This window comes from Ursus arctos, unplaced genomic scaffold, assembly GCF_023065955.2.
Source record: "Ursus arctos isolate Adak ecotype North America unplaced genomic scaffold, UrsArc2.0 scaffold_15, whole genome shotgun sequence".
Taxonomy (NCBI): Eukaryota; Metazoa; Chordata; class Mammalia; order Carnivora; family Ursidae; genus Ursus; species Ursus arctos.
In genome coordinates, this window is record NW_026622819.1 from 28,470,294 (window position 1) to 28,495,745 (window position 25,452).

Genomic DNA, 25,452 nt, shown 5'->3' on the forward strand with positions numbered 1-25,452 from the left:
TACATAAGGTAGTCAAATTCAGAGACAAAAAACAAACAGAAAACGACTGACAGTTGTTAGGGACTGGGGTGGTGCCAGAAATGGGGAGTTGTTTCATGGGTACAGAGTTTTGTAGGAAGATGAAAAAAGTTCTGGAGATGGATAGTGGTGATGTTGGCACAACAATGTGAATGTGGTTAAAAATGGTACATTTTATACTATGTCTATTTTACAATTCAAAAACTTACGTTAAAAAAAAGGTATCATATTTTCTTGTAAAGGAAAGGAAAAAACTTTATGGGCTGATAGTTATGGAAATACATGAGATCCATACTGCCCACTTTTCTCAACCACACTGGTGTTATTTTAATTAAAAATATTTGTGTTATCAGGGGCGCCTGGGTGGCGCAGTCGTTAAGCGTCTGCCTTTGGCTCAGGGTGTGATCCCAGCGTTCTAGGATCGAGCCCCACATCAGGCTCCTCTGCTAGGAGCCTGCTTCTTCCTCTCCCACTCCCCCTGCTTGTGTTCCCTCTCTCGCTGGCTGTCTCTGTCAAATAAATAAATAAAATCTTTAAAAAAAAATAAAATAAATAAAAATAAAAATATTTGTGTTATCAAAAAAAAGATCTTATTGAGAGATGTCCACCGTTTTCTATTCAATCCACTGTTTTCTACCTGATGAATAAAATTCCTTATTGGGGTCAGGTAACAGTCAAGTGAGCAGAAGGAATAACTCACCATGAAACTTCCTCTGCAGTTCCTGTTGCATCTGCTGGGTATTTCCATTTTCAGGACGCATGAATCCTATCAGCCTCTGCTGCACTTTGGCAGTTGTACTGAAACAAATTCCAGAATGTGTATTTGTGTTTTCAACAGCTTTACTGAGATATAATTTATACACCATACAATTCAACCACTTAAAGTACACAATTTAGTTTTTCAAAATATATTCATAGGGTTGTGCAACTATCACCACAATCTAATTTTAGAATGTTTTCACCCACTCTCTATTAGCAGTCAATCCCCATCTCTCCCACACCTACCCTAAGTAACTGCTAGTCTTTCTGTCTCTTTAAGTTTGCCTATTCTGAATATTTCATATAAATGAGCTGGGATTCATTGTTAATACTCTTTTCCTCTGCAGAATAGTGAAATAATCACTGGCGAATCAATGATGATTTAAAACTGAAGCATTTTAATCGCTTGGATGCTTAAAGTTTCAATTACTTGGTTATCCTGATGTCCATTTTATTCAGAAAGGCTGGATAAATGGTTGCTTCTTTTTATCTGCCAAATTTAAAAGTAATGAATTGTTTTCTAGCATCCTTCAAAGATGAGCAGTATTTTGGTTTCAAGTTACATAATAAAACCCACGTTTTTCCATGTGCAGTTTTATGAGTTTTGACAGATGCGTAGTGTCCTGTAACTACCACCACAACCAAGATACAGAACAGTCCCACCATGCCCCAAAATTCTCTTGTGCTATCCGAATTATTTTCTCACCCATAAGCCTGGCCACCACTGATCTCTTCTTTACCCCTATACATTGTTGTTGTTGTTGTTGTTGTTTTTTAAGATTTTATTTATTTATTTGACAGAGAGAGAGTAAGACAGCACAAGCAGGGGGGTGGCAGAGGGAAAGGAAGAAGCAGGCTCACCATTGAGCAGGGAGCCCAACTTAGGGCTCAATCCCAGGACCCCGAGATCACGACCTGAACCTGAGGCAGATGCTTAACCAACTGAGCCACCCAGTTACCCCTACTCCTATAAGTTCTGCCTTTTCTAGTAGGTCATATAAATCAATTCTGGCTTCTTTTCTATAGCAAAATGCATTTGAGATTCATCCATGTTGTTGCATATATCAGCCCTCTGGAGAATGTCAGTCTTGCTGTTTGTTTCAGCAGGTAATCTATCTAGTGAAATCTGGTATTCACATCATAAGTGCTAACTGTCATGAAAAAGGGAAAATAAAAGAGCTCTTAGAATTAAAATTACAATGGCCAGAAAAAAAATGTATCAATGAAAGCGAACAGATGCTATTTTTTTAAAGATTTATTTATTTATTTGAGAGGGAGAGAGAGAATCAAGAGCACAAAAGCAGGGAAAGGGAGAAGCAGACTCCCCGCTGAGCAGAGGGCCTGATGCAGGACTCAACCCCAGGACTGAATAGATTTGGGGCACCTGGGTGGCACAGTTGGTTAAGTGCCAGACTCCTGGTTTCGGCTCAGGCCATGATCTCAGGGTTGTGAGACTGAGCCTAGCATCAGGCTCTGTGCTCACTGCAGAATCTGCTTAAGACTCTCTCCCCCCTCCTTCTGCCTCCCCCAAAGTAAATAAATAAATCCTAATATATATATATATATATATATATATATACACACACACACACACACACACACACATATATATTTAATGATTGAAAACATCAACTCTAGGAATTCCATAATCTATAGACCCATAACAACAAAAGAAAGGAAAAAAGGAAATTATGGAAGAAAAGAGAAGAAACTGAAGCTAGATCCAGGAGAGTTAACAGGATTTTCCCGAGAAGGGAAATGATCAGATAGTACAAAAAATAAAAAAATAACAGAAGAAAATTCACCAAGGCTTAAGTCTAGTTCTAAGTACTTGTTGAGATAGTTCTCAACACTCACTGAAGAAAGACATCTGAAGACACGTCGAAATTCCTAAATTTTCAGTAATAAAGACAAAGAGCATAAAAAACTTCAAAGTAAAAAAATAAATAAATTAAAATAAATAAATAAATGAAAAACTTCAAAGTAAACACAAGCCATTTACAGAGAAAAGAGAATCAGAAAGGCAATGTATTTTTCCTCTGCAATATTAAAGTTTAGGAAGAAAATGGAACAAACTATGAATGAAGATCTGAGAGAAAATAACTATGACCTTACAATCCCATACCCATTAGGCAATAAAAAGGGGTGAAGTATTGATTTATGCTATAACATGGACCTCAAATATGAACCTCAAAATAAGGTTAAGCAAAAAAAGCTAGATTCTAAAGACCACAAATTTTATGATTACATTTGTATGAACTGTCAAGAACAGGCAAATCTATAGAGATAGATTAATACGTGTTTGGGGCTAAGGGGTGGAAATGGTTGCAAACAGACAAAAGAAATGTCTTTGGGTTGAAGAAAATGTTCCAAAAATGGACTGTGATGATGGTTGAATAATTCTATATATTTACTAAAATTTGCAGAACGAAACACTTAAAATTTAAGTGAATCTTGTGGCATATAAATTACATTTTAAGAAGCTATTAACAAATAGTGAGATTAATGTTGCAGGCATGAAGAGTTGGTTGAAATGAGAAAATCTGTTAATAAAGGAAAAAAATACCATCTCTGCAAAATGCAGACATTTGACAAACTCTAATGCTCACTGTATATGAAAATTCAATAAAACAGAAACGGATGAATATTTTCTTAGCATGATAAACTGTATCTATGTAGGCCTGATCTTTAATGGGGAGAGACTACAAGCTTTCCCACTAAAGTCAGGAATAAGACCCAGATTCCCACTGTATCTCCACTACTATTTAACACTATGTTGGAGATACTAGCCTATACAGGTAGGAGAAAGCAACTAGAGCTAGAAAGAAAAGGTAAAATTATCTCTACTTGCAGATGACAGGACTACATATTTGAAAAATTCAAAACACTCAATGAAAAAACTACTAACTAAAGAGAAATTAGTGAAGTAGTAGGGTATAAAATCAACAGACAATTGCAGTTATAACCGTAAAATTCAATAAACTGCTAAGAAACTATTAACAGAAGAATATTAAAAAAAAAAAAAAGAAAAAAATAACTTACAACTAAAATTCCATATAATTTCGAAGAAGGATACTGGTGGAGGGCAGGGGAAAAAGGAGCAATAGCAGCTTCTGTCCAATTACTAATGCTGGCAGAGATGTGTATTTTTCAGAATTTAAAACTAACTACTAGAGAAAGAAAATCACGTATAAAACTTCTAAATCTGTGTTCGGGGTAGGGAAAGGTCCGATCAATCCAGTAAAATAAGGGGATGGGGAAGGAAAAAAACAAAACAAAACACACAACAAAAGCACAAATTCAGGATGGTGAGAATAAGATCAAACATTAAACTAACCCCAAAAATGGGAAGAGGTTAAACTGTCTTATTAAAAGATAAAGACTCTTAAACTGGGTTAACAAAAGAAGGGAGAAATCAGTTTATACATTAAGATATACTTTAGAGTGTTCTAAAGGCTCAAAATAAAGAAAATTGGTATAACTTTCTCAGGAGACAACTAAATACTACATATCAACATTTTAATTCTACTTCTCAAGAAATTCATCTGAAGATTACTGAACAAGTACACAAACATGTATAAACTTGTTTATAACATGAAAAAACAAACACTGCAATTATTAGTAGTTATACCATTATATGTTTGCATATAAATAATGGAAAAACATGCAGCCAATATAAAAATTTATTCCACTGATTTGGAATGTTCTAGAAGATATAGTGAGTATATACAATGTTTCATGGAAGTGCACCTATTTAGATTCCATTTGCAGTTCATTTTTTAAAATTTTTTCTGAATTTTATTAATTTTTTTTTTAAATGGAGAAGACCTAAGGTTATAGCAGCAGGAGAAAGATACAACGTTGAATACGATGTCACAGAACAGTCTCTCTGTCCCACTGAGTGACAGCTGCCACTGGCACAGTCCCAGGGCAAGGATGCAATCAATGGTTTTCTTTCAGCACCAGCTACCAAATCCTGGCCCCACTGTCAGGGGAGGACCTGTGAAAGTGCTATATTCGCAGTTTTAAATAAACACATATTTATATATACATATTAAGTTTATACTGTTATACTTAACAAGTTTTCTGGGCAGTAAAGTGAAATCTTTACAAAAAGCCCATATTATTTCTGGAATAAAAACAAAATTATCCTAAACATATGTCCACACAAAAACTTTTATAGGTATGTTCACATCAGCATTTTTCATAGCAACCAAAAAGCTAACATAAACCAAATGAGCATCACCTGATGAACTGAAAAATGAAACAAAGTGCTGATAATATTAAGACACGAGAACCTTGGATATATGCTAAAAGAAAGAAGCCAACAACAAAAGGCCACATTTCCATTTACATAAAACATCCAGAATATGGCAGATCCATAGAGACAGATAGAGTAGTGGTTGCTAGGGACTGGAAAGGAAATGGTGAGTGCTATGGACCGTTTGTGTCCCACCGTATTCCAATGTTGAAGTCCCAGTTCCGAGAGTGATGGTATTAGGAGGTGGAGCCTTTGGGAGGTAATTAGGTTTAGATGGGGTGATGAGAGTGAAGTCCCGACAATGAGATAACGGACTTACAACAAGACACCAGAGAGCTTGTCACCTAGTTTTCTCTCTGCCATGTTAGAACACAGAAAGCAGCTGCCTATAAACAAGGAAGAGGGTCCTCACCAGAACCCAACCACGCTGGCACCCTGATCTCAGACTTCCAGCCTCCAGAACTGTGAGAAATAAATGTTTGTTGTTTAAGCCATTCTGTGGTATTATTGTTACTGTGGCCTGAACAGGGAGTGATGGCTAATGGGTAAAGGTTTTCTTTTTGGCATGATGAAAATGTTCTGGAATTAGATAGTGGTGATAATTGCATAACCTCATAAATATACTTAAAGCCACTGAACTAAATATTAAAAAGGATGAATTTTATAACATAAGTTATATCTTAGAGGAAAAAAGGGAAGAAACTGGCAAATAAATCTTGTTTATTCTTACTTTGGATTTCCTAATGGTCCTCCTGCAAATTGGGAGTTTCTGTCTAGAAATTCTTGCAAACCTTTCAGTTCTTGTAGCACTGACTCCAACAGCTGGGAGGGAACACTACTTTCAATCTGTAAGAAAAAAAGTATTTTCAAAAGCTTTAAAACAAAAAAAGTGTATATGTAAAAAACATTTTATAACTGAATGTCAAGTTTCAATTTTTAAATATCCTATCTTTATAAACAGTAATTATTTATACTTGGTCACCAGAATAAAGGGCTAGATACCCATATCCCTCTTGTCTTGCTCTGGTTTGTTTTAGGTATAATTTAGAAACAGTAAAATAAACACATCTTAAGTGAACATCTTGATAGCTTTTTCTATTTTAATACAGTCACCACCCAGACCACAATATAGAATATTTCCAACACCCAAGAAGTTCCCTAATGCTCCTTTCTAGTCACTAGTCATTCTATCTCCCAGGTAACCACTTTTCTTGTCACCACAGGTTAGTTTTGCCTATTCTTGAACTTCATATAAATGGAATCATATACCATGTTAAATAAATATATTCTTCTTCTTAGAAATGTGAACTTTAAAAGAGTATTAGAATTGAAAAAATATTTGGTATCTTTCAGATTTAAAAAGAAAAACGCTAAAAATAAATTGCATTCTTATTTCACGTAAAAAAAAATTCTGCTACCTGAATTTATAATACAAAGTTTTACAGGATCTATTCTTTTTTTAAAAAATATTTTATTTATTTATTTGAGAGAAAGAGAGAGAGAGACAGTGAGCCGAGCAGGGGGATAGGGAGAAGCAAGCTCCCTGCTGATCAGGGAGCCTGAAGTGGGGCTCGATCCCAGGGTCCTGGGATCATGACCTGAGCCAAAGGCAGACCTTAACTGCTTGAACCACCCAGGCAACCCTACAGGATCTATTCTTAAAGCACTCTAGAAAGCATACAAATGCATGGAAATTACTGGGTTCGTGGAATTCGGGAGCATATACAACAAAATATTAAATAGTAGCTTTGAGTAATATTAAGTATTATTCTGTTTGACCCTCAGAACAACCTTAAGAGGGAGATGTCTTAATATTCTCATCTTACACTGAGGTATCAGACTGAAATATTAAGAAAATGACTCATCATTTATATAAGTGACAGAGGTGGGACTTCACCCAGGGCAAGGAGACTTTATTGGACACGTACGCAAACATGTACATAAAAGAATAATCATTGCATCTTGTTTGTAACACCAAGAAATGTGAAATAATCTATTTATACAATTAATACCGTAAACTGGTTACATATAACAATGGAATACATTATACAACACACTTACTGCAGTGATTTCTCTGTTGCCACTCTTGAATACTCTCTCCACAACTAAACTAGCATCCCAGATATTTCTGAAATAAAGAAAGTTTTAATAATTATGTTGTATAAAAAAATTACAATATGTAGTAAATTCCTTTCTGTGTATCAAAGTACAGAAATGATTTAACACTTTACAAAGTTATCCGAAAGAATGGAAAACAAGGAAATTTCTAAACCTGATATACCTAAGTTATTTCACATAATGAAATACTGCTGAAGAAAAATCAAAATGTTGGGCAATGAACTGTAAATAAGAAAGCTTATGACGCAAAAACAAATTTATAAAGGAGTGTTGCACTGTTCCACATTTTAAGCAAATGATTCAAATGAAATCATCCATCTCAAATCGAAGACAAATATATAGCAGACAGGATAATTAACTAGATGATATGGTAAACTAACTGCAAAAATGGCTGTAATTCTTTGTCCCTCCTTATACTTATCCCTTACAATATGATTTTGACGTGTCTCTCATAATGAGGAATATATTTCCCATTTTTGAATGGATCTTATTTTTGAATCTGGGTTGGCCTGGAGCTGTTTCCCTGGCCCAGTGAATGAGGTTAAAATGATGGTAAGCCAACTCTAAACCTAGGCATCAAGAAAGTTTGCAAATTTCTACCCTGTCTCATGGGACCTTGCCATCACCAAATGAATAATTCCTGGCTAACCTGCTGGAGGATGAGAGACCATGTGAAAAATTACCCAGTTGTCCCAGCAGAGAGACCATTCTAGACCAGCATACAAACATGACTGTAAAATGTGAGAATCCAGCCAAGATTGACAGAGCTCTCTTCAACCTCACAGCTGAATGCATATAAATGAGTGAGTCTAGCCAAGACCAGAACTGCCTAACTGACTTACAGATATACGTCACTGAGTAACAGGGTGGTTTGTAACACCATATGTTAATATGTGTGTGTATACATATATATAAAACACAGCAACAAATATATATGGTTAGATGGTAAAAAAAAAAAAAAAAAGCTAAACAATAGAAAACAATCTTATTCATGAACAAGTGAGGTAAAACTATAAGTAAAATTTAACAGGAATAAATGATGTCCCAAATTTAGAGTTAAAAATATTCAACTACACAAAATAGGACAAGGTGAGCAACAGTTGTTTATTTCATGCAAAACTTACCCCATGATTCGAGAAAAGTAAATGCAAATACCATTGTGTTTTCCAGAGTACACAATCTCTGGTGCAGCCATACAACTCAAACTTGCAGCCTGAGTTGCTGGGTTTCCTGAAACACACACTGGAGTTGACATGGCAGGAGGATGTACACCTTGTACACACATAAGAAAGACAAATCTTTAAATTTAACCTTAAACATTCAGCATCCTCAATAACCAAAACCTGTGTATCTAGGCCCAAAGGTAAGTATATTTATAAAAATACTGGAATAAATAGATACTGAATTTGGTTTTCCCTGATAAGAAGAGACTCAGATTGGATGGATGCTCCCAGGTAGGCTTTCAAGTGTCGGCATACAAGGTAAAGGGCAAGAAAGCTTGCAATCACTCCTCTTTGATGCTGGGAGTCATATAGAGCTAATTATACAGATTTTATGGCTGCTAATTAAATACTGGTACCCAAATAAGGAGCTTTCCAGGTATACTAATAAAGATGTTCCTATTGGGGCGCCTGGGTGGCACAGCGGTTAAGCGTCTGCCTTCGGCTCAGGGCGTGATCCCGGCGTTACGGGATCGAGCCCCACATCAGGCTCTTCCGTTATGAGCCTGCTTATTCCTCTCCCACTCCCCCTGCTTATGTTCCCTCTCTCGCTGGCTGTCTCATTCTGTCGAATAAATAAATAAAATTAAAAAAAAAAAAATAAATAAAGATGTTCCTATGCAAAGGCATTCATGGCCAAATGTCAATACTTCCTTGGGTGTAACTTCTATTAAATTACATTATTTTCAAGAGACTAGAGCAAGTTAATATTTCTCTAAGTAAGCATTAAGGGTAACAGTTAGCTCTTCAAAAAGAACAGTAGCAATATAAAACAAAGAAAAGAGGTACCTTGAGATGGTGTTCCCAAAAATGATGGATTCGGGTATGGACTACTAGTAGGAATAGGAGAACCTAAAAAGGAAAGAATAAAAAGATTTACAAAATAACCTCCCAAATCTGATTAAATTAGAGAAGCTGTTTCTAAGCATGAGTGAGGAATGGCACCATCCATGAAATATTTAAGATTTAGGGACTCTACTCATTTCCCAAGAACTTTCTAACAATTCCCACTTTGGAAAACACTGAGCTGGGAGTTTACTTATCATTAAATCATTCACCTCCTTCCTTTTGGATAAATAACAAATGAGTTCTGTAAATATTGCTGGTTACATGTTATTTTGTTCTCTAACATACATAAGAACTCAATATTAATATATCATCGCTTTAAGAGTCAGACATCTGTAGTGTTATTCACCCAATAAAACAGTAGCAGTAAATAAAATATAAAGAAAAGCTTTGTTCACTAAAATATGCTATGCAGTTTCTAAAATTCAAACTATCAGAAACAGTCCTGTTTCAATATTTCATACTCACTAGAATAGACAGGAGACCCCAAGATGGGACCAACATTACTTGGAGCAGGGAGAGTGGTTGGAAATCTCATCTGTGCTTCACCGCCGTACCTGTTTTTATGACAACAGAGGCTGAGCTTAGTCAGTGACATTTTCCACCTTAAAAGCTGGAATTGTTCCAAGTCCTGCTCGCTCCCAGATAAATGCTTTAAACATTACAGACTTTAGCGTATTGTGTTAACAGTGCTTTTATCTATAAGCATAGATATAATACTTATTTAAAAAATGTTGACTCGAGGGGTGCGTAGGTGGCTCAGTCGGTTTGCGTCTGCCTTCAGCTCAGGTCATGATCCTGGGATCAAGCCCTTCACCAGGCTTCCCGCTCAGCGGAGAGTCGGCTTCATCCTCTCTCTCTGCCCCTCCCCCCTGTTCGTGCTCTCACTCTGTTCTCTCACCTCAAATAAATAATCTTTTAAAAAAATAAATAAAAAAGTTGACTTGAATCTCTACCATAAAGAATTATAAGGGACTCTAGCAATTTCTAAGAAGCACAGAATTTACTTAAGAGTATATGGCACTGTAATTTTCATACCAGATAATGGTTAGACAGCACTTGAAAAATTGTTTTAAACAAATCACATTTCAAATTCTTACCTTTAGCTAAGTATTTTCCAAATAAAAATACCTTTTTGATACCAAGTTTCCTTAAAGTGATTCAGAATTCCTCAACGCCAATGATACAAATAAAGCAGAATCAGTATAGTGTAAAAAAGTAAAAACAGATAGGGTAACTGGAGCAGAAAGAGGTGTAGAAAAAAGACTAGACAGAAGAAGTTGGAGAACAGAACCCAGAGCAAGGGTAACAATTCATACATTGTGGTAATCTAGCTACTTCTATTAGTATCATACTCTTTCCAGATTTTACCCTTTTGCAAAAAAAATGTTAGTATCTTGCCTATATAGCTCTTCGACTGTTTGGTAAGCCCTTGAACTATCACGTTGACCAATGCTGTCATTAAAAAAAGTGGCCAAGAACAAAAGAAAACTGACATATACCTGAAGAAAGCCCGAGTAGCCCATGCCGATACTTCTCTATCACAGGCAGCAGTGGAACAAGCAAGGATGAGGCAGGTTGCACAAGCCTGGTCTTCCTGTTTAAAAAAAAAAGAGTATTGTCCCTTATGTTAAACATAGACATTTATTTTTTTTTTTTTAAAGATTTCATTTATTTATTCGACAGAGATAGAGACAGCCAGCGAGAGAGGGAACACAAGCAGGGGGAGTGGGAGAGGAAGAAGCAGGCTCAGAGCGGAGGAGCCTGATGTGGGGCTCAATCCCATAACGCCGGGATCACGCCCTGAGCCGAAGGCAGACGCTTAACCACTATGCCACCCAGGCGCCCCAAACATAAGCATTTAAAAAGAAGTTTTGGTTACTGCTGTATCCAGTGTTCAAATTTGTGCTTAGCACAGAGCAGGTGCTCAATATATATTTGCTAAGTGAATGAACTCAGTTGGTATGAAAAAGCTGGTATCATAGGCTCATAGGTATGATAGGTATCATTAAAGGGTGCTCTTTTTTCTTTTTATCTAGATTCTATTTTACTTTATAGTTTATTCCCCTAATTTTTTTTCCTCATATCCCTTTTACCTTTTAGAAAATAACAACAATATACCTATTTATTAAGCACCTGTTATGTGCCAGGTACTATTTTAAGAGGTTAGCATATCTTAATCCCCATATCATACACCATCATAATGTCTGTTTTACACATGAAGCAACTGAAGTCCACTACCCTTGTGGTGCAGCTGGTGATTTGAATCCAGTGTCTCTGTATTTAACTTTGATCTGATATTCTTGATCTTAAGCTGAGTTTTGCCTTGTCAATTTTAGCAATGGTTTTGAAATACTAATGGCCTTATCACTACTGCTCCAAATTTTTTCATCAGGTCATTGGCAAAAACTTAAAAAAAAAAAAGGATTTTTCCATAAATATTCTGTTTTAATAAAAATGCATTTATCATAAAACTTGAATGAGTCTCTTACTAGTATACTTTAATAAGAACTTATCAATAAAGACAAATAAAAATCTGAGTTTATTGTATAAGCCTTACTTATTAAAACTGTTCCCAAATATTAGTACACACATAATGACAAATGTAAAGAAAGACTGCTAAGATTACCTGTTAATTACAGTATTTTAATCCTAATTTACATAAAATTCAGCTATTATTCTCATTGTTTCATTGTTTAAAATATCATAATATCTTTTTAAAAGTACAAATAATTACCTGATGTAATTTAAAGAATCTTTCAATCTCTTCTCCATCTCCACCCACATTACTCACAAGTAGATGCCTTAGTTGATCTACAGGTCGAAGTTTATGAAACATAAGACTCCCCTAAGAAGTTAAAAAAAAGAACATAAATAACGGATTTATTAGGCATGGCTGGCATCAACTACCCTATTTTATTTAATAAAATCAATAGAACAAACAAAAAAATCCCTTCAAGAATACAAAGTAAACTGGCACATGCCCTCTGAATATGTTTTGTGACTTACACAGCAGTGTTTTCTTATTAAATTTTCTTAGGCATATATAGATCTAGTATAGGTTGGGAGTTGAAATGTAAATGTTCTTTTTGGCCAGTTTACTTTTTATGCATAAAACATACATTTATAAAATGTTGTATCTACAGAGCCAGAACTTTTTAAATTTATTTTTTGGTGGTGGTTAGTGTTTTCTTATTAAATTTAGAAGTTGTGATACGGGTTCAAGTATCAAGTATTTAGAATATGATAAAAGCTGTCCCTCAAACCAGAAGATTAAAGTTAGATTATCCATTAATTATGTTGGCACAAGTATAGCCATTTAGAAAAAAATGAAGCTCACTGTGGAAGGAGCCAAGATGCCCTTCAACAAATGAATGGATAAAAAAGATGTGGTACATATATACATTGGAATATTATTCAGCCATCAGAAACGATGAATACCCACCATTTGCATTGACATGGATGGAAGTAGAGGGGATTATGCTAAGTGAAGTAAGTCAAGCAGAGAAAGACAACTATCATATGGTTTCATTCATATGTGAAACATAAGCAATAGCACAGAGGACCATAGGGGAAGGGAGGGAAATCCAAAGGGGGGAAAAATCAGAGAGGGAGATGAACCATGAGACTATGGATGACAGGAAACAAACTGAGGGTTTCAGAGGGGAGAGGGGTGGGGGCAGGGGTAGCAGGGTGATGGGTATTAAGGTGGGTGCGTGATGTGATGAGCACTAGGTGTTATACGTAACTAACGAATCACTGAATACTACATTAAAAACTAATGATGTACTACACCGTGGCTAACTGAACATAATAAAAAAAAAATGAAGCTGGATCCTTAATCATATATCAGGATAAATCCAAACAGATCAGAGATTTAAAGGACAAAATAAAAGTATAATAGTACTAAAAGCAACTATGGGTGAATTTTTTTATAAACCCCAGAATGAGGAAGTTTTTTTTTAAACTACTTTTAGAGATCCCAAAAGATAACAGAAAATTTCAACTACTTATATGCTTATCTGTATGGGAAAAATCTCAATAAACAAAATAAAATGACATACCAGGAAAAACATGACACTAAAATTACAAAAAGTTTTCCTTTTTTTAAAGAGCTTCAATAAATCAAAAAGAAAGACAATTCAATAAAATAGAAATAGTCCACAGAAAAATAAACACTTGGAAAGACTGTCCACCTCACTCTTAATAAAATGGCATATTATACTTGGACAGGATGTAAGGAAACAGGTACTCGATATTCATCGATAGTGAATGTACACACATATATATGAATACAGGGGAATCTGGCAACATCTATCAAAATTAGAAATGCACATATTCTGTCACCCAGCAGATGTAATTCTACACCTTTATTCATACACACAGAAAATGATATACACATAAGGTTATAGCATTATGAATAGCAAAAGATAATCCATTAATAGGGACCTAGTTAAATAGGGTACATCCATATAAAAGAAAACCTTTCAAATACAAAACAGAATGAGAACGTTCTTTATATGATGATATGGAAAGGTCTCTAAAATATATATTTGAGATATAAAAAACAAGGTATAAGACAGTGCATATAACACGCTACCATTTATTTATTTTATTGTTTGTATATCCACACCTCTGGAAGGATACACAGATGCTGATGACATGGGTATCTGTAGGGAAGGGACCTCAACTGGAAGGGAGATTTTATTCTGTATATTCCTTGTTATACCATTTGAATTTTAAATGCATCACCATTCTAAAAACAAATACTAAAAAATGTTTTTTAATAAGTTAAATGACAATTATAAAAAATAAACTTAGGTTATTTTTATGCTGCTGAGCACTGGTTTTAGACTGCTGAACACTGGAACTAGAAATGCTACTTTAGAAAAAGTGTAACACTTTATAAACAACAAGCTCTTTTTGTTGCATTTTGGTATTTACAAACTATGCCTTAAGAATATCTTTAAGAGTAAACATTCCTAAAGTACTTAAGTAAATGACTCTATTAAACAAATACTGCAGAATACGTAACATTAAACATTTCTTTTTTGTCTCCACCTCAACAGAATATGTACATACCTGTGCTGAGAGGAGAACAAATTTCTTTGGAGGCAACATGTGCTGCTGTACCACAACTGGTGAGTCAGTTATTGGAATATGATCCTTATTTAAGGGTGTAATTATTTTATCTACTTTTAATTCATCTATTGCAGAAAGAGCCCAGGAATGACCATCAACACGGGTTGTCATCTATGCAAAAGAAAGAAACTTTTTATACCTGTTATTAAAGTTACATAAAGCAAAATCTTCCAAAAGGCAAAAACGTATAGACCTAATTTCTAAGGAAATGCAGAATTTTACAAATTAATAACACATGAATGTGAATATTCCTAAGTTTCTATTTAATGCTCCACTGTCTATTCCTTTAATCAGGCCATCTTCTATGACAATAATCTTTCATACAAGAAGGCAAAGGCAAAATTTTCTAAGATAAGCTGTAAATAGTATTTATTAGAATTATAATTCTTTCAAAAACCAAAAACTATATTCTACCATATTTCCAGGATAGACTGAATAGGTTAATACTTATATTTTGCTGACATGTAGATTTTTGTTCTCAAGTTTTTGCTTTCTATTTTTTAAAGTGTTTTAATTTTCAAAAATATTTTATTATAAAAAGTTTCAAGCATCTAAAAATGTTTAAAGCACAGTAAATGTCCATATGCCCAATACCTAGATTCAATCATTGTTAGCACCATACTTGCTTTCTCTAATATATACATATTTTAACCGAACCATTTTAAAGTGATGGACATCTTACGTCATTGCTAAATACTTTGGCACATATCTTCTAAAAATAAGGATGTTCTCTTATATAACCATGATACTACAACATTTAAGAATATTAACAATAATCTAATGCCCAGCCAATATAGAATTTCCCCATTGTCCCAACATCCTTTATAGCTGTTTTAAGGAGATAACAAGTTGGTTTAAGTTCACACACTACATTTATATTTGGTAGTTGTTTTTCTTTAAAAAAAAAAAAGTCCATATATGGGAATAATTCAAGTACTATACAATGAAATGATATGCTATATAGTATTTGTTTAAAAAAATTATTATTTATTGAGTCCCTCCTGTGTGCCAGGCAGTGTGCTGAGTGCTTTACACATATGAACTCATTAAATCCTACAACAAACCCACAGAGGTAGGTATTATTATAACTATAATAGACAAGGTAATTGAGGGCCAGAGACATATATTAAATCCTTTGAGCCAGAGCTTTAAGGAAATGGAGGCAGAATTCAAATCTGCACTCCCTAACACTGTGCCCCCATCAGGACAGGGTTCATATCTTACTCAGTTCTGAATCCTCAGTCTATCACAAATGAGACACACAGTTGGTGCTCAGTAAAGAACAAAGGAAAGAATCTGAGAAAACTGCCTCCTGCCTCCATACCTCCATACCTCCATACCACCTGCCCCTACCCCAGCTCCTTGGGCCATGTCAGAAACTTGGAAGAGCCTATTCAAACCACTCCCCCATCCCTAGGGATGGCTTCTACCTCCTCCCATCTATATACCTTTTTGGGCTCCCTGTAACAAGAAAGGCTCAAGTTTGAGAATAACCAGGAAGCAGTCGGCAGCAGTTGGAAACAAAACACCTTTAAAGAGAGGAATCCAAAGGGAGTCTCAGACATTCATACCCTAGTGGAGGCTGGTTTATCTGGTTTGATCAGCATCCTCATGGGGCATGTAGCATGGGCTATGCAAGGGCATTTAGGAGAAATAAATCGGGTAGAATAGGGGATACCAACAGTGGGGAGCAAAGATGGCCTTCCGTAGCCATACCCTTGGCGGTGCTGGCCTCTCCTTAGCTCCTTTTGTGCTGAGGGCTGAGATGAGCGGCCTGGGTGTGAGACTGGGCTAGGACAGGCCGGGGCTACACCCCTCATCCAGGATCTGTACATCAATTTCATGGAATTATGTGGTGGTATTTGCTTTTAAACACAATTACGTGCGTGTGTGGATGTTTGTATATACAGGGAAGAGAGATGAAAACAAAATGGGGAAAATGCTGGTAACTGTTTAATGTGGGGTTGAATTTACCGTTCCTCTGGTCTTCTGTATGCTTGAAAATATCTACAAGGGGCACCTCTAAATAAATAAAATCTTTAAAATAAATAAATAAATAAATTTAGGCAGAACTACAAATTAAAGACCTCATTAAGATAAAATTCTAAGGGGCGCCTGGGTGGCTAAGTCAGTTAAGTATCTGACTCTTGATTTTGGCTCAGGTCATGATCTCAGGGTGGTGAGACAGAGCCCCACACCAGGCTCCACACTCAGTGGGGAGTCTGCTTGAGATTCTCTTTCCCTCTCCCTCTGCCCCCTCCCACCCTGCGCACGCACGAGCACACACACACTCTCTCTCTCAAATAAATAAAATCTTTAAAAAAAGATACAGTTCTTTTTTTTTTTTTTTAAAGATTTTATTTATCCATTTGTCAGGGAGAGAGAGCACAAGCAGGGGGAGCAGCAGGCTCCCCAGCCAGCAAGGAACCCGACACGGGATGCGATCCCAGGACCCAGAATCATGACCTGAGCCAAAGGCTCAGCCCAACCAACTGAGCAACCCAGGCATCCCAAAAAAGATACAATTCTAAGTCATAACTATAGTGGATGGCCTCATGATTAAATAACTAAAACCACAATGTATTTAAATGGGACAAAAGTCATTTCAGAAAAGATACATGCATTTTCAGGTACATTATGAAAAACATTCTAAAATGATTCCAATGCTTAAAGATTTTTTTTAATAGATTTTATTTATTTGTTGGAGAGAAGGAGAGAGAGGACGCATGCAGACCCAGGGGGAGAAGCAGGCAGAGGGGGAAGCAGGCTCCTTGCTGAGCAAGAAACCTGATGCGGAACTCGATCCCAGGATACTGGGATCATGATCTGAGCCAAAGGCAGTTGCTTAACCAACTGAACCACCCAGGCATCCTGTTTAAAGATATTTTTAATGGTTACCATAATGACTTCTAACCTCACAGAGGAAAAACAAAGAACTAACAGGATATGCTTTTTTTCAATATGATTTCTAATCATATATGACTGCTCAAAATAAACATTATCACAACATAAAGATTCTTATAATTTATTCTTTACTTAAAATTATAAATTACATAAAAAATTAAGATTCTCAGGATAACTTACCTGGGTTTCCATCATTGGCTTTTGGAAAGGAAATGTATCATGGTTGACACACCACAAAATGTCATTATCTTCATTTTCTGAAGCTGTCATCAGTAGAATACCTAACAGTTTAATACATAAAATCTTATTATATGATGCCAAATAATATGCACCCCTAATAATCTTAAAAATGTTAATTGCTAACATTAATATATATAACATATGTACATAGCATGCACTGTTTTAAGTAAACAAGTCACAAAATAAACAAAAATTAATCCCCTAATTAAAAATTAAAAATATGTCCCCTAAAAGGACATATAATTGTTGATAGGGTAGAATCATTAAGTTTTCCAGATCTTACACCTCATTTCTTTCAAGTAAACACTTTTTTCACACCTTAAATTTCTGATGTTAGGATATATTTTGCAATCAAATTGCTTATGAATTTAATTATTAACTTAAAAAAATGCATATTTAGTACATAAAAAATGTGATTTTCAATCAATGGTATCTAATATTCGATGAAATAGAATTTCATACTGGTTATCTCAAACATATCATGAATAAAAATGATGAAGTTACTAGTGGAATGGCAGAACGAATAGACTATAAAAGCACCATCTCAGCAATATTAGTTGATTTTGAAATATACTCTCCTGTGCTCAATTCCACCTCCTCCCGCTAACTTGTTCCCTTTATATTGGCTTTAGTGATATCAGCCTTAAGTCTACTGGATGGTTATAGGTGATAAGGACATAATTAATGTAAGAAATTAAAATATTCTAAATTTTATTGGAAAATCTGTTATTTTCAAATGGCTCAAAAGACATTCTAATTTTTAACAATTTAAAAAATCCAATCTTAAATCTGATAGTATTTCAGAACATACCTTTACTGTAAAGAGCTTTATGTACTTTTGAAGGCTTTTCCACTGTTGAGGACGCTGAGAATCCAGGAGGTAAGCGGACATGAACCAGTGTCAATGTATTAGGTCGTGCTAATGGTTGTCTGAACGGACAAGTGCTGAAATATAACCTTACACCTGATGATGGGATAAAATCATATATCAGTAACAGAAAATGAAGACTTGAGGTCATGTGCTATTGAAGTAAATCCACCGAGAAACATAGACCTGTTAAAATCACAGAATCTTAAATCCCCGTGTGTAATACCATGGGGAAGAGAGTTCTAAGAAAATGTCACTTGGAATTGAGAGGTGAATCAACATGTTTTAGCAGAAAGAATCTGCAACTATAAGCCAAGAGAGTCCTTGTTTCTATTCAGGTTGTCACTGAATATTAGCCACTCTAGTCTTCAGGCCTAGTTTTACATCTTTAATTTAAGGAGACAAAACTAGAAGAATCTTACAACTTTTGAAATCCTTAATTTTATGAATTAGTAATATGGCTTGACAATTGATACAGAAGTAAAAACACATTTCTAATCATAAGTTCCCAAATCTGAGGATTATCAAGTTCTAAAAGCGACAGCAGACATATAAATTAAACAACATACCTGCATGTGTGACTGCCAATAACTGACAGTCCAGCGATTCAGAATTTTCAATCACTGCTATTTGAACAATTGGCTTAAAAACAGAACGATCTATGGTCCTACAAAAGAGGAAAAAAACTAAAGTCTAATATGCTAAAGTAAGACTAACTTCTTAGATAATTAATACAATAGCAGCAAAGGCAGCAAAAACCCCTGAATACAAGCTTACATTGTTAGACATTACCCTTTTCTCAAAGATCATAAAAGAAGGCTAACTCCACTGGGTAAAGGGTTAATGAGGAACAAGGCATTTTGAGAGCATCAAATTATCTTTGTAAAGATTACCATTAATTAAAAAGAAGGAAAAATGAAACTTTATATTGGAGAAATCTGGTAAATAGCACCTTAACCAAGTGTTCAATAGTGGAAAAACTGGTGGTTATGGGCCTACTGATGTAACGCTGCAAGGTGTTCACATTACCTATGTAATACTGGTTAAAAAAAAAAAATTACCCTGAATCTAATGATAACGAAAAAAAGATAAATTCAGAAATTGGGATATCCCACAAATAAGACTCTTGCCTCTCCCCACCAAATATGAATATTTAGGGAAAAAAGAAAGATGGTGATACATCTGTTCTATATTAATAAGACAAATGACTGATGTAATTCACAGCTTCTGACTGAATCTGGGGAAATATGGAAAGAAAAACAGCTATGAAAGATTTTTGGGACTGCTAAGTAACGTTAATATGAACTGTATAATACTTCAAAATTATTAATTTTTTTTAGGTGTGGAACTGGTATTGCGTTTATGTAAGAGACTCAGGACTTGGAATTTGAAGGATTTAAGGGTGAAAGTCATGACGTCTGCAACTTACATTCAAATAGCTCATAAGAACGAAAGTGAGCAAATAAGGGAAAATAGTAACTACTGCTGAATTTGGATAATTTGATAGGGTATTATCAGTTTTCACCATGCTGCTCTTCTAGTTTTTCTGTGGATTTGAAAACGTTTCCAAAAAAGAAGTAATGCCGGAGAAGAAAAAGGAAGCCCTTTGTCTTAGATTGTCTGTCTTGAGAATTTTTTTGTCACTGAAAAGCAAAGCCGGCCTTGAATTTTGCTAGGATATGTGAATGCAGCAATGACCCAAGCACAGAGAAAACCAAAGCTGAAAATTTGAGGTCTTTGGTATGTGAAGAGATTTTCTGCAGCTGAGCTGAATTAGTTGTGATATACATAAATCACAGCATGCAATGTCTGAAGACGTGGCTTGTAACTTGGGTACCACTACTTATCTAAGAGTCAGACTTCAGACAAATCATAACATCCCTTAGTTTCAGTTTCCTCAAGAACACAACGTGGACAATAAAACTCTAAAGTTCTGTTTTCCAAAACTGTACTTACGTCAATTATCGGACCAACTAAACTTATACTACGCAGGCCTGTTAAAAGGTTGGAGTGGTTATTAGTGGGGAACTTTGAGACACGAAGTTTCCTAGTGACAACTCCTGTAATTGCCTGTCCAGACCACCTAAAGCTTAACGTTCCTAGGAAAAACATGTCAAGCTGTACTTTACACTGTAAAAAAAAAAAAAAAAAAAAGTCTGCCCTATGTTTCAAACCATCCAACATTAGAATTAAAGGGAGAGTCTTTCTCTTGGAGCTGTTTCAAACATAACCTTCAGTGTCATCTTCTTCAACATTCCTTACCTTTTAGAGATATTTTGATGAGGAAATAATTTCAGTATGCTGCAGATATATAGCATAATGATATGCCTTGTACAAATGAAATGCCTGACAATTAATTACCTAGCAATGTTTCCAGCAGCAGAGACAATAGAATTCTGTGAAACTGAGGCAACTCTGCTCATTCCTTGTCCGTCTTGGCCCAAATCATACACCTGCGAATAAAAAATTGTACCCACTTAAACATAACTATGAATTTACAAAACCCGTACGCATTTTACAAAATAAGTTTTTGGATAAAATTTTATTAAGTAGACTTTTCCTTTTTAGGGATCCTTTAAGTTAGGTACTTCACACAGATATGGAAACATCAGAGATTTGAAATTTCATAAAAAAGGACCCCTAAGTAGTAGTTTGGGATTTTTTTTTTAAAAAGCACACAGCTCAGGGGTATCTGGGTGGCTCAGTCGGTTAAGCATCTGCTTTCGACTCAAGTCATGATCCCAGGGTCCTGGGATCGAGCCCCACATTGGGCTCCTTGCTCAGCAGGGAGCCTGCTTCTCCCTCTCCCTCTGCCTGCTGCTCCCCTGCTTGTGCTTTCTGTTACAAATAAATAAATAAAATCTTAAAAAAAAAAAAAAAGCACACAGCTCATAGGAAAAGGCTAAGAGTAACCGAATCTCTTCCTTAAAAACAGGGATGTTCTTACCCCCCTTTAAATAGTAGTGTTTTAATACTTGCCTGTATTACTCCTTTCTCAGATCGTGTATATAAAATGTTTCTAGAATTATCAATTGCAATTTGAACAATAGGATCTAAAAATAAGACAAAAAAAGCAAAAAAAAAACCTCTAAAGATTAACGAATTAAACAGAGTAGCCACTTACAACAAATTTATATTGCTGAATTAGAACTTTGCATTTAGGGGCTTTCTCTTGCTTTGCAGTTAAGTCCTACGATATTTACATGAGGACAAAGGCAAGCAGCATTTAAATCACACAATATATGAAAAAAGCAGACATCAAATACTGTGACTAGATGAAGAGCCTCACAAATAAATTACTCTGTCTTCTCACTAAATTTTAAGCCAAATCAAAACTAAGTTCTAGATTATTTCTTCATTTAACAAACATTTAATGAATGTCTACTACATACTAGAAACACAGGAAATAATTATACTCAGTGCATTCCTTCAAGAAACTTTCAATTTAATAAATTGTTGTGTGGGGCGCCCGAGGGCTCAGTCGGTTGAGCATCCAACTCTTGATTTTGGCTCAGGTCACAATCTCGGGTCATGGATTGAGCCCAATGGTCAGGCTCCATGCTCAGTACAGCGTCTGCTTATCCTCTCCCTTTGCTACTCCCTCTGTTCCTCCCCCTGCTCACACCCTCCCTCTCTCTTAAATAACTAAAATCTAAAAAAAAAAGAGAGAGAGAGAGAGAAAGCTTATGAATATATAACAAATGTTATTTAAGAAGACAAACTTTCAGTTAAGAATGAGAATTTCTGAAGACAATGTTAAGCCAACAATCTTAAAAATTTTGATTGCCAAATTTATCGTTTTCTACTTACCATCTTCTGAGAATGTGAACTGTAGCAATGAAGGAACAAGGAAAGAAAGTGCGCTCTTTGAGTGGTTTATTTTCCTACATCTTTGGCTAAACCAACCTGCTTCTGCCTTAAAAGGAAAAATTGAAAGAAGCAAGACTTATAAATGTAGATACATTTGTCACAGCAACTAACCATATGCCCACATATATAAAAATCTTCAAATTTAAGTGAAATATCAATAATTGTAAATAAAGTGCAATATACTATTCAGAATAAGTACTGAGTTTAATCCTTTAATTAATAATAGAAGATGTAGTTAGCCATAATCAAATCACGGCTCTCAATGAAATCAGCTGTCTATTTCAAAACTTCATAGTGCTATGTTAATGAGCTTCTATTTTAATTATCTTGAAAACTCTTTTATTTCAAAGTAGTAAAGCAAATAATAAGTGCAGTTCATAAGAGCTAAATTACACAGAATAGGGGTACTTGTATCATCTCTTCCCATTTTGGCTAAAAAAAAAAATCTTAACAGCAGCCATCGGCACCATAATCTACAGTTTACCTCTCAATGTCTGACTTTTGCCATACAAAACCTTTTGGGGGGGGTGGGTAATGAACAAAGCCAAGAGAAACTAGGTAAGAAAAAGGTACAATGTAATATTAAAAAAACACAGCTGACCAGGGTTGTAATCCCAGCTCTGCCTCTAATTAATTAGCTATGTGACTCTGAGAATATTACTTTATCAGTTTCCTAACATTTACCTTGTGAAAAAAGCCAATATGGTAGGGAAAAGACACAAAAAGTCATTTCAAAGTAGAGAAAACATACATGACCAATAAATACATGAAAAGATCCTCCCTCAGCAAGTAATAAAAAAAATTTCCTTCTATTAGATTGGTCAAAATTAGTAAGTTTGACAATACTACCATCAGTGAGGGGTGGTGGGATATATTCATAGAAGCCTGCTAAGAGTCTAAAAAACTCTTAGAGAGCAATATGAAAATATTAATTACAATTTTAAATGCATATGCTCCACAACCCAACCATTAGAATTCTAAGTCTCTATATAAAAAAGTATCTACACATGTACACAAGAAGACCTACAAAAGAACAATTATGGCATTATTTATGAATAGGAAAACTGAAAACCTAGAAGTCCATCAAGAAAGGAATTGTTAAGTGAACAATGTACATCCATTTTACAGACAACTATGTAGCAATCACAACACGTAACACAGTTAAGCGAAAAGCCAATTATGTAGCAAAACATGAGCAATAATCTAAGGAAAAACGTACAAAGGTACATCATGTATTTGTATACGTGTATACATATAATACATATGTATACATATTTATAGATACTTACCAATGCACCATGTCCTAAAAAGACATACTCAGAACCGGATTTTATCTCTGGAGAGAGGATTGGGTTTTATAGGCACGGTGTAGTTATGCAAGACTATGTACGGTTTTAACTATATGTTTGAATACTTTCCATAAGACTATATTAATGTGCTTATAAAATTAGAAAACAAAACTAAAATCTATCCCTACTTTACCCAGAGGGAGGAAAAAAAGGTTTATAAATGCCAGACTTACTTGGTATGCTACTTCATACAAACAGCCATCTTTTCCAGCCAAGAAAATTCTGCCATTATCAGTGGAAGTTATTGTTAAAAGGTAAGTATTATCAGTGGGAAGAGAATACAAAGGATCTGGAAGCAACTGCATTCCACCACACATACTGTCATTAAGAACTCCAGAACCTATTTTTTTAAAAGAAAGAACACAGGAATCAGCTTATCAGCTTTTTTAAAGTTTGAAACAATCACAGCATTATCTGCAGAATTGGTATTTTTACTAATTCTTATATCCAGACGCTTCCATAACATATACTTTTAAATTACTATAAAAAGTCTGATACAATTTATTCAAGTTAAATAGAACTTATAATATGTGTATATAGAAAAAATACATAATATGTTTTATACTTATAACATTATAAAACATAAATCGAAAACTATTCCAAATTATTAGATTTTGGAAAAGATCTAAAGGATTTGATAGTAATAATCATTAATTTGAGTCACTGAAATTCAACATTATTTTACCCAAAACAGACTGCCAGAATGCAAAAGAAATCATTGAATGTACTAGTAATAAATTGAGGGCTGCTTATGTTAAAGAAAAGAATAATGTTTATTTCAGCGTTCCACATGTTAAAACAGCCATTCAAAAAACCAGAAACAAATTGAAAGCATTATAGAAAAACTCACTAGTGTCAATTATTTCTCTTCTACTACTCTTTCATACTGTACATTTAAGGAGTGCATATTAATATGATAAACATATTCAAAATACTTCTTTGATGGAGTTACTAACCTGAGATATCATACCTATAGGGAAATATTTTCCGAAGAACAAATAATCTGGAAAGTTTACTTAGGGAAAAAAATTAGTTTTTAATTATATTAAATTGGCTACCATATTTTTATTTTAAAAATATCACATGTGGTTAACTATACCTGTTTGTAAATTAGCATAGCTAAGTCCAAGAATCACTATATCCACAGGGGTTGCCAAAACCAGGAGGTGTCGTATATGAGGTTGAAAGATGCCTAAGACAAAGTAGACATGAGTTAGGGATTATTCAAAAGAACATCCATTTCCACTATTTAAGCATTGATAAACTAATGGCTTTATCATTAAAATGAACTAGTGATTAAATAGTGTATGAAAGACGTGTCTGTCTGGTTCAGCTCGTAGAGTATGCGACTCTCGATCTTGGGGTCATGAGTTCAAGCCCCACGTTGGGCGTGGAGCCTACTTAAAAAAAAAAAAAAAAAATTAGGGGCACCTGGGTGGCTCAGTCGTTAAGCATCTGCTTTCAGCTCAGGTCAAGATCCCACAGTCCTGGGATCGAGCCCTGCGACGGGCTCCCTGCTCCGTGGGAAGTCTGCTTCTCCCTCTTCCACTCCCCCTACTTGTGTTCCCTCTCTCACTGTCTTTGAACTCAGTTTATCTCTGATGTTAAAATATTACTACCTATGATCATTTAAATAAGTAGATAGTAATAAAAAAGAACCATCTTAGAAAAGAAACACTTCAGTATTTAATACCAATTAAAATCAGTATTACATTATAAAATAGTTCATTAAAATACAAAGCCTTCTATTTGTATATTTATGCTCAGAACAGCATAATTCATAGCACCCAAAAGATGGAAGCAACCCAACTGTCCATCAACAGATGAATGAATAAACAAAATTTGCTGTGTGTGTAT

General features: G+C 35.0%; 1 protein-coding gene and 1 non-coding gene across 3 annotated transcripts in view; both read right to left on the minus strand.

Moving 5' to 3' along the window:
- Positions 1–25,452, minus strand: part of NUP155 (nucleoporin 155) — a 66,023-nt gene that overhangs the window by 29,127 nt on the left and 11,444 nt on the right. The window contains exons 5-21 of one of the 2 annotated variants that reach the window (XM_026506840.4): positions 24,695–24,787; positions 23,769–23,935; positions 22,187–22,292; positions 21,356–21,429; positions 20,738–20,829; positions 18,946–19,043; positions 18,320–18,472; positions 17,449–17,549; positions 14,305–14,475; positions 11,960–12,070; positions 10,725–10,819; positions 9,691–9,779; positions 9,166–9,228; positions 8,281–8,428; positions 7,100–7,166; positions 5,769–5,884; positions 719–816 (exon numbers count right to left, since the gene is read on the minus strand). In XM_026506840.4, the coding sequence (XP_026362625.2) occupies positions 719–816; positions 5,769–5,884; positions 7,100–7,166; positions 8,281–8,428; positions 9,166–9,228; positions 9,691–9,779; positions 10,725–10,819; positions 11,960–12,070; positions 14,305–14,475; positions 17,449–17,549; positions 18,320–18,472; positions 18,946–19,043; positions 20,738–20,829; positions 21,356–21,429; positions 22,187–22,292; positions 23,769–23,935; positions 24,695–24,787 (1,842 nt within the window). The remainder of the gene's footprint in view (positions 1–718; positions 817–5,768; positions 5,885–7,099; positions 7,167–8,280; positions 8,429–9,165; positions 9,229–9,690; positions 9,780–10,724; positions 10,820–11,959; positions 12,071–14,304; positions 14,476–17,448; positions 17,550–18,319; positions 18,473–18,945; positions 19,044–20,737; positions 20,830–21,355; positions 21,430–22,186; positions 22,293–23,768; positions 23,936–24,694; positions 24,788–25,452) is intronic. The other variant, XM_057312205.1, reaches the window with a different exon arrangement.
- Positions 4,665–4,792, minus strand: LOC113260984 (small nucleolar RNA SNORA30/SNORA37 family). The gene has a single exon (XR_003318204.3). It is a non-coding gene; the product is annotated as a small nucleolar RNA SNORA30/SNORA37 family (small nucleolar RNA).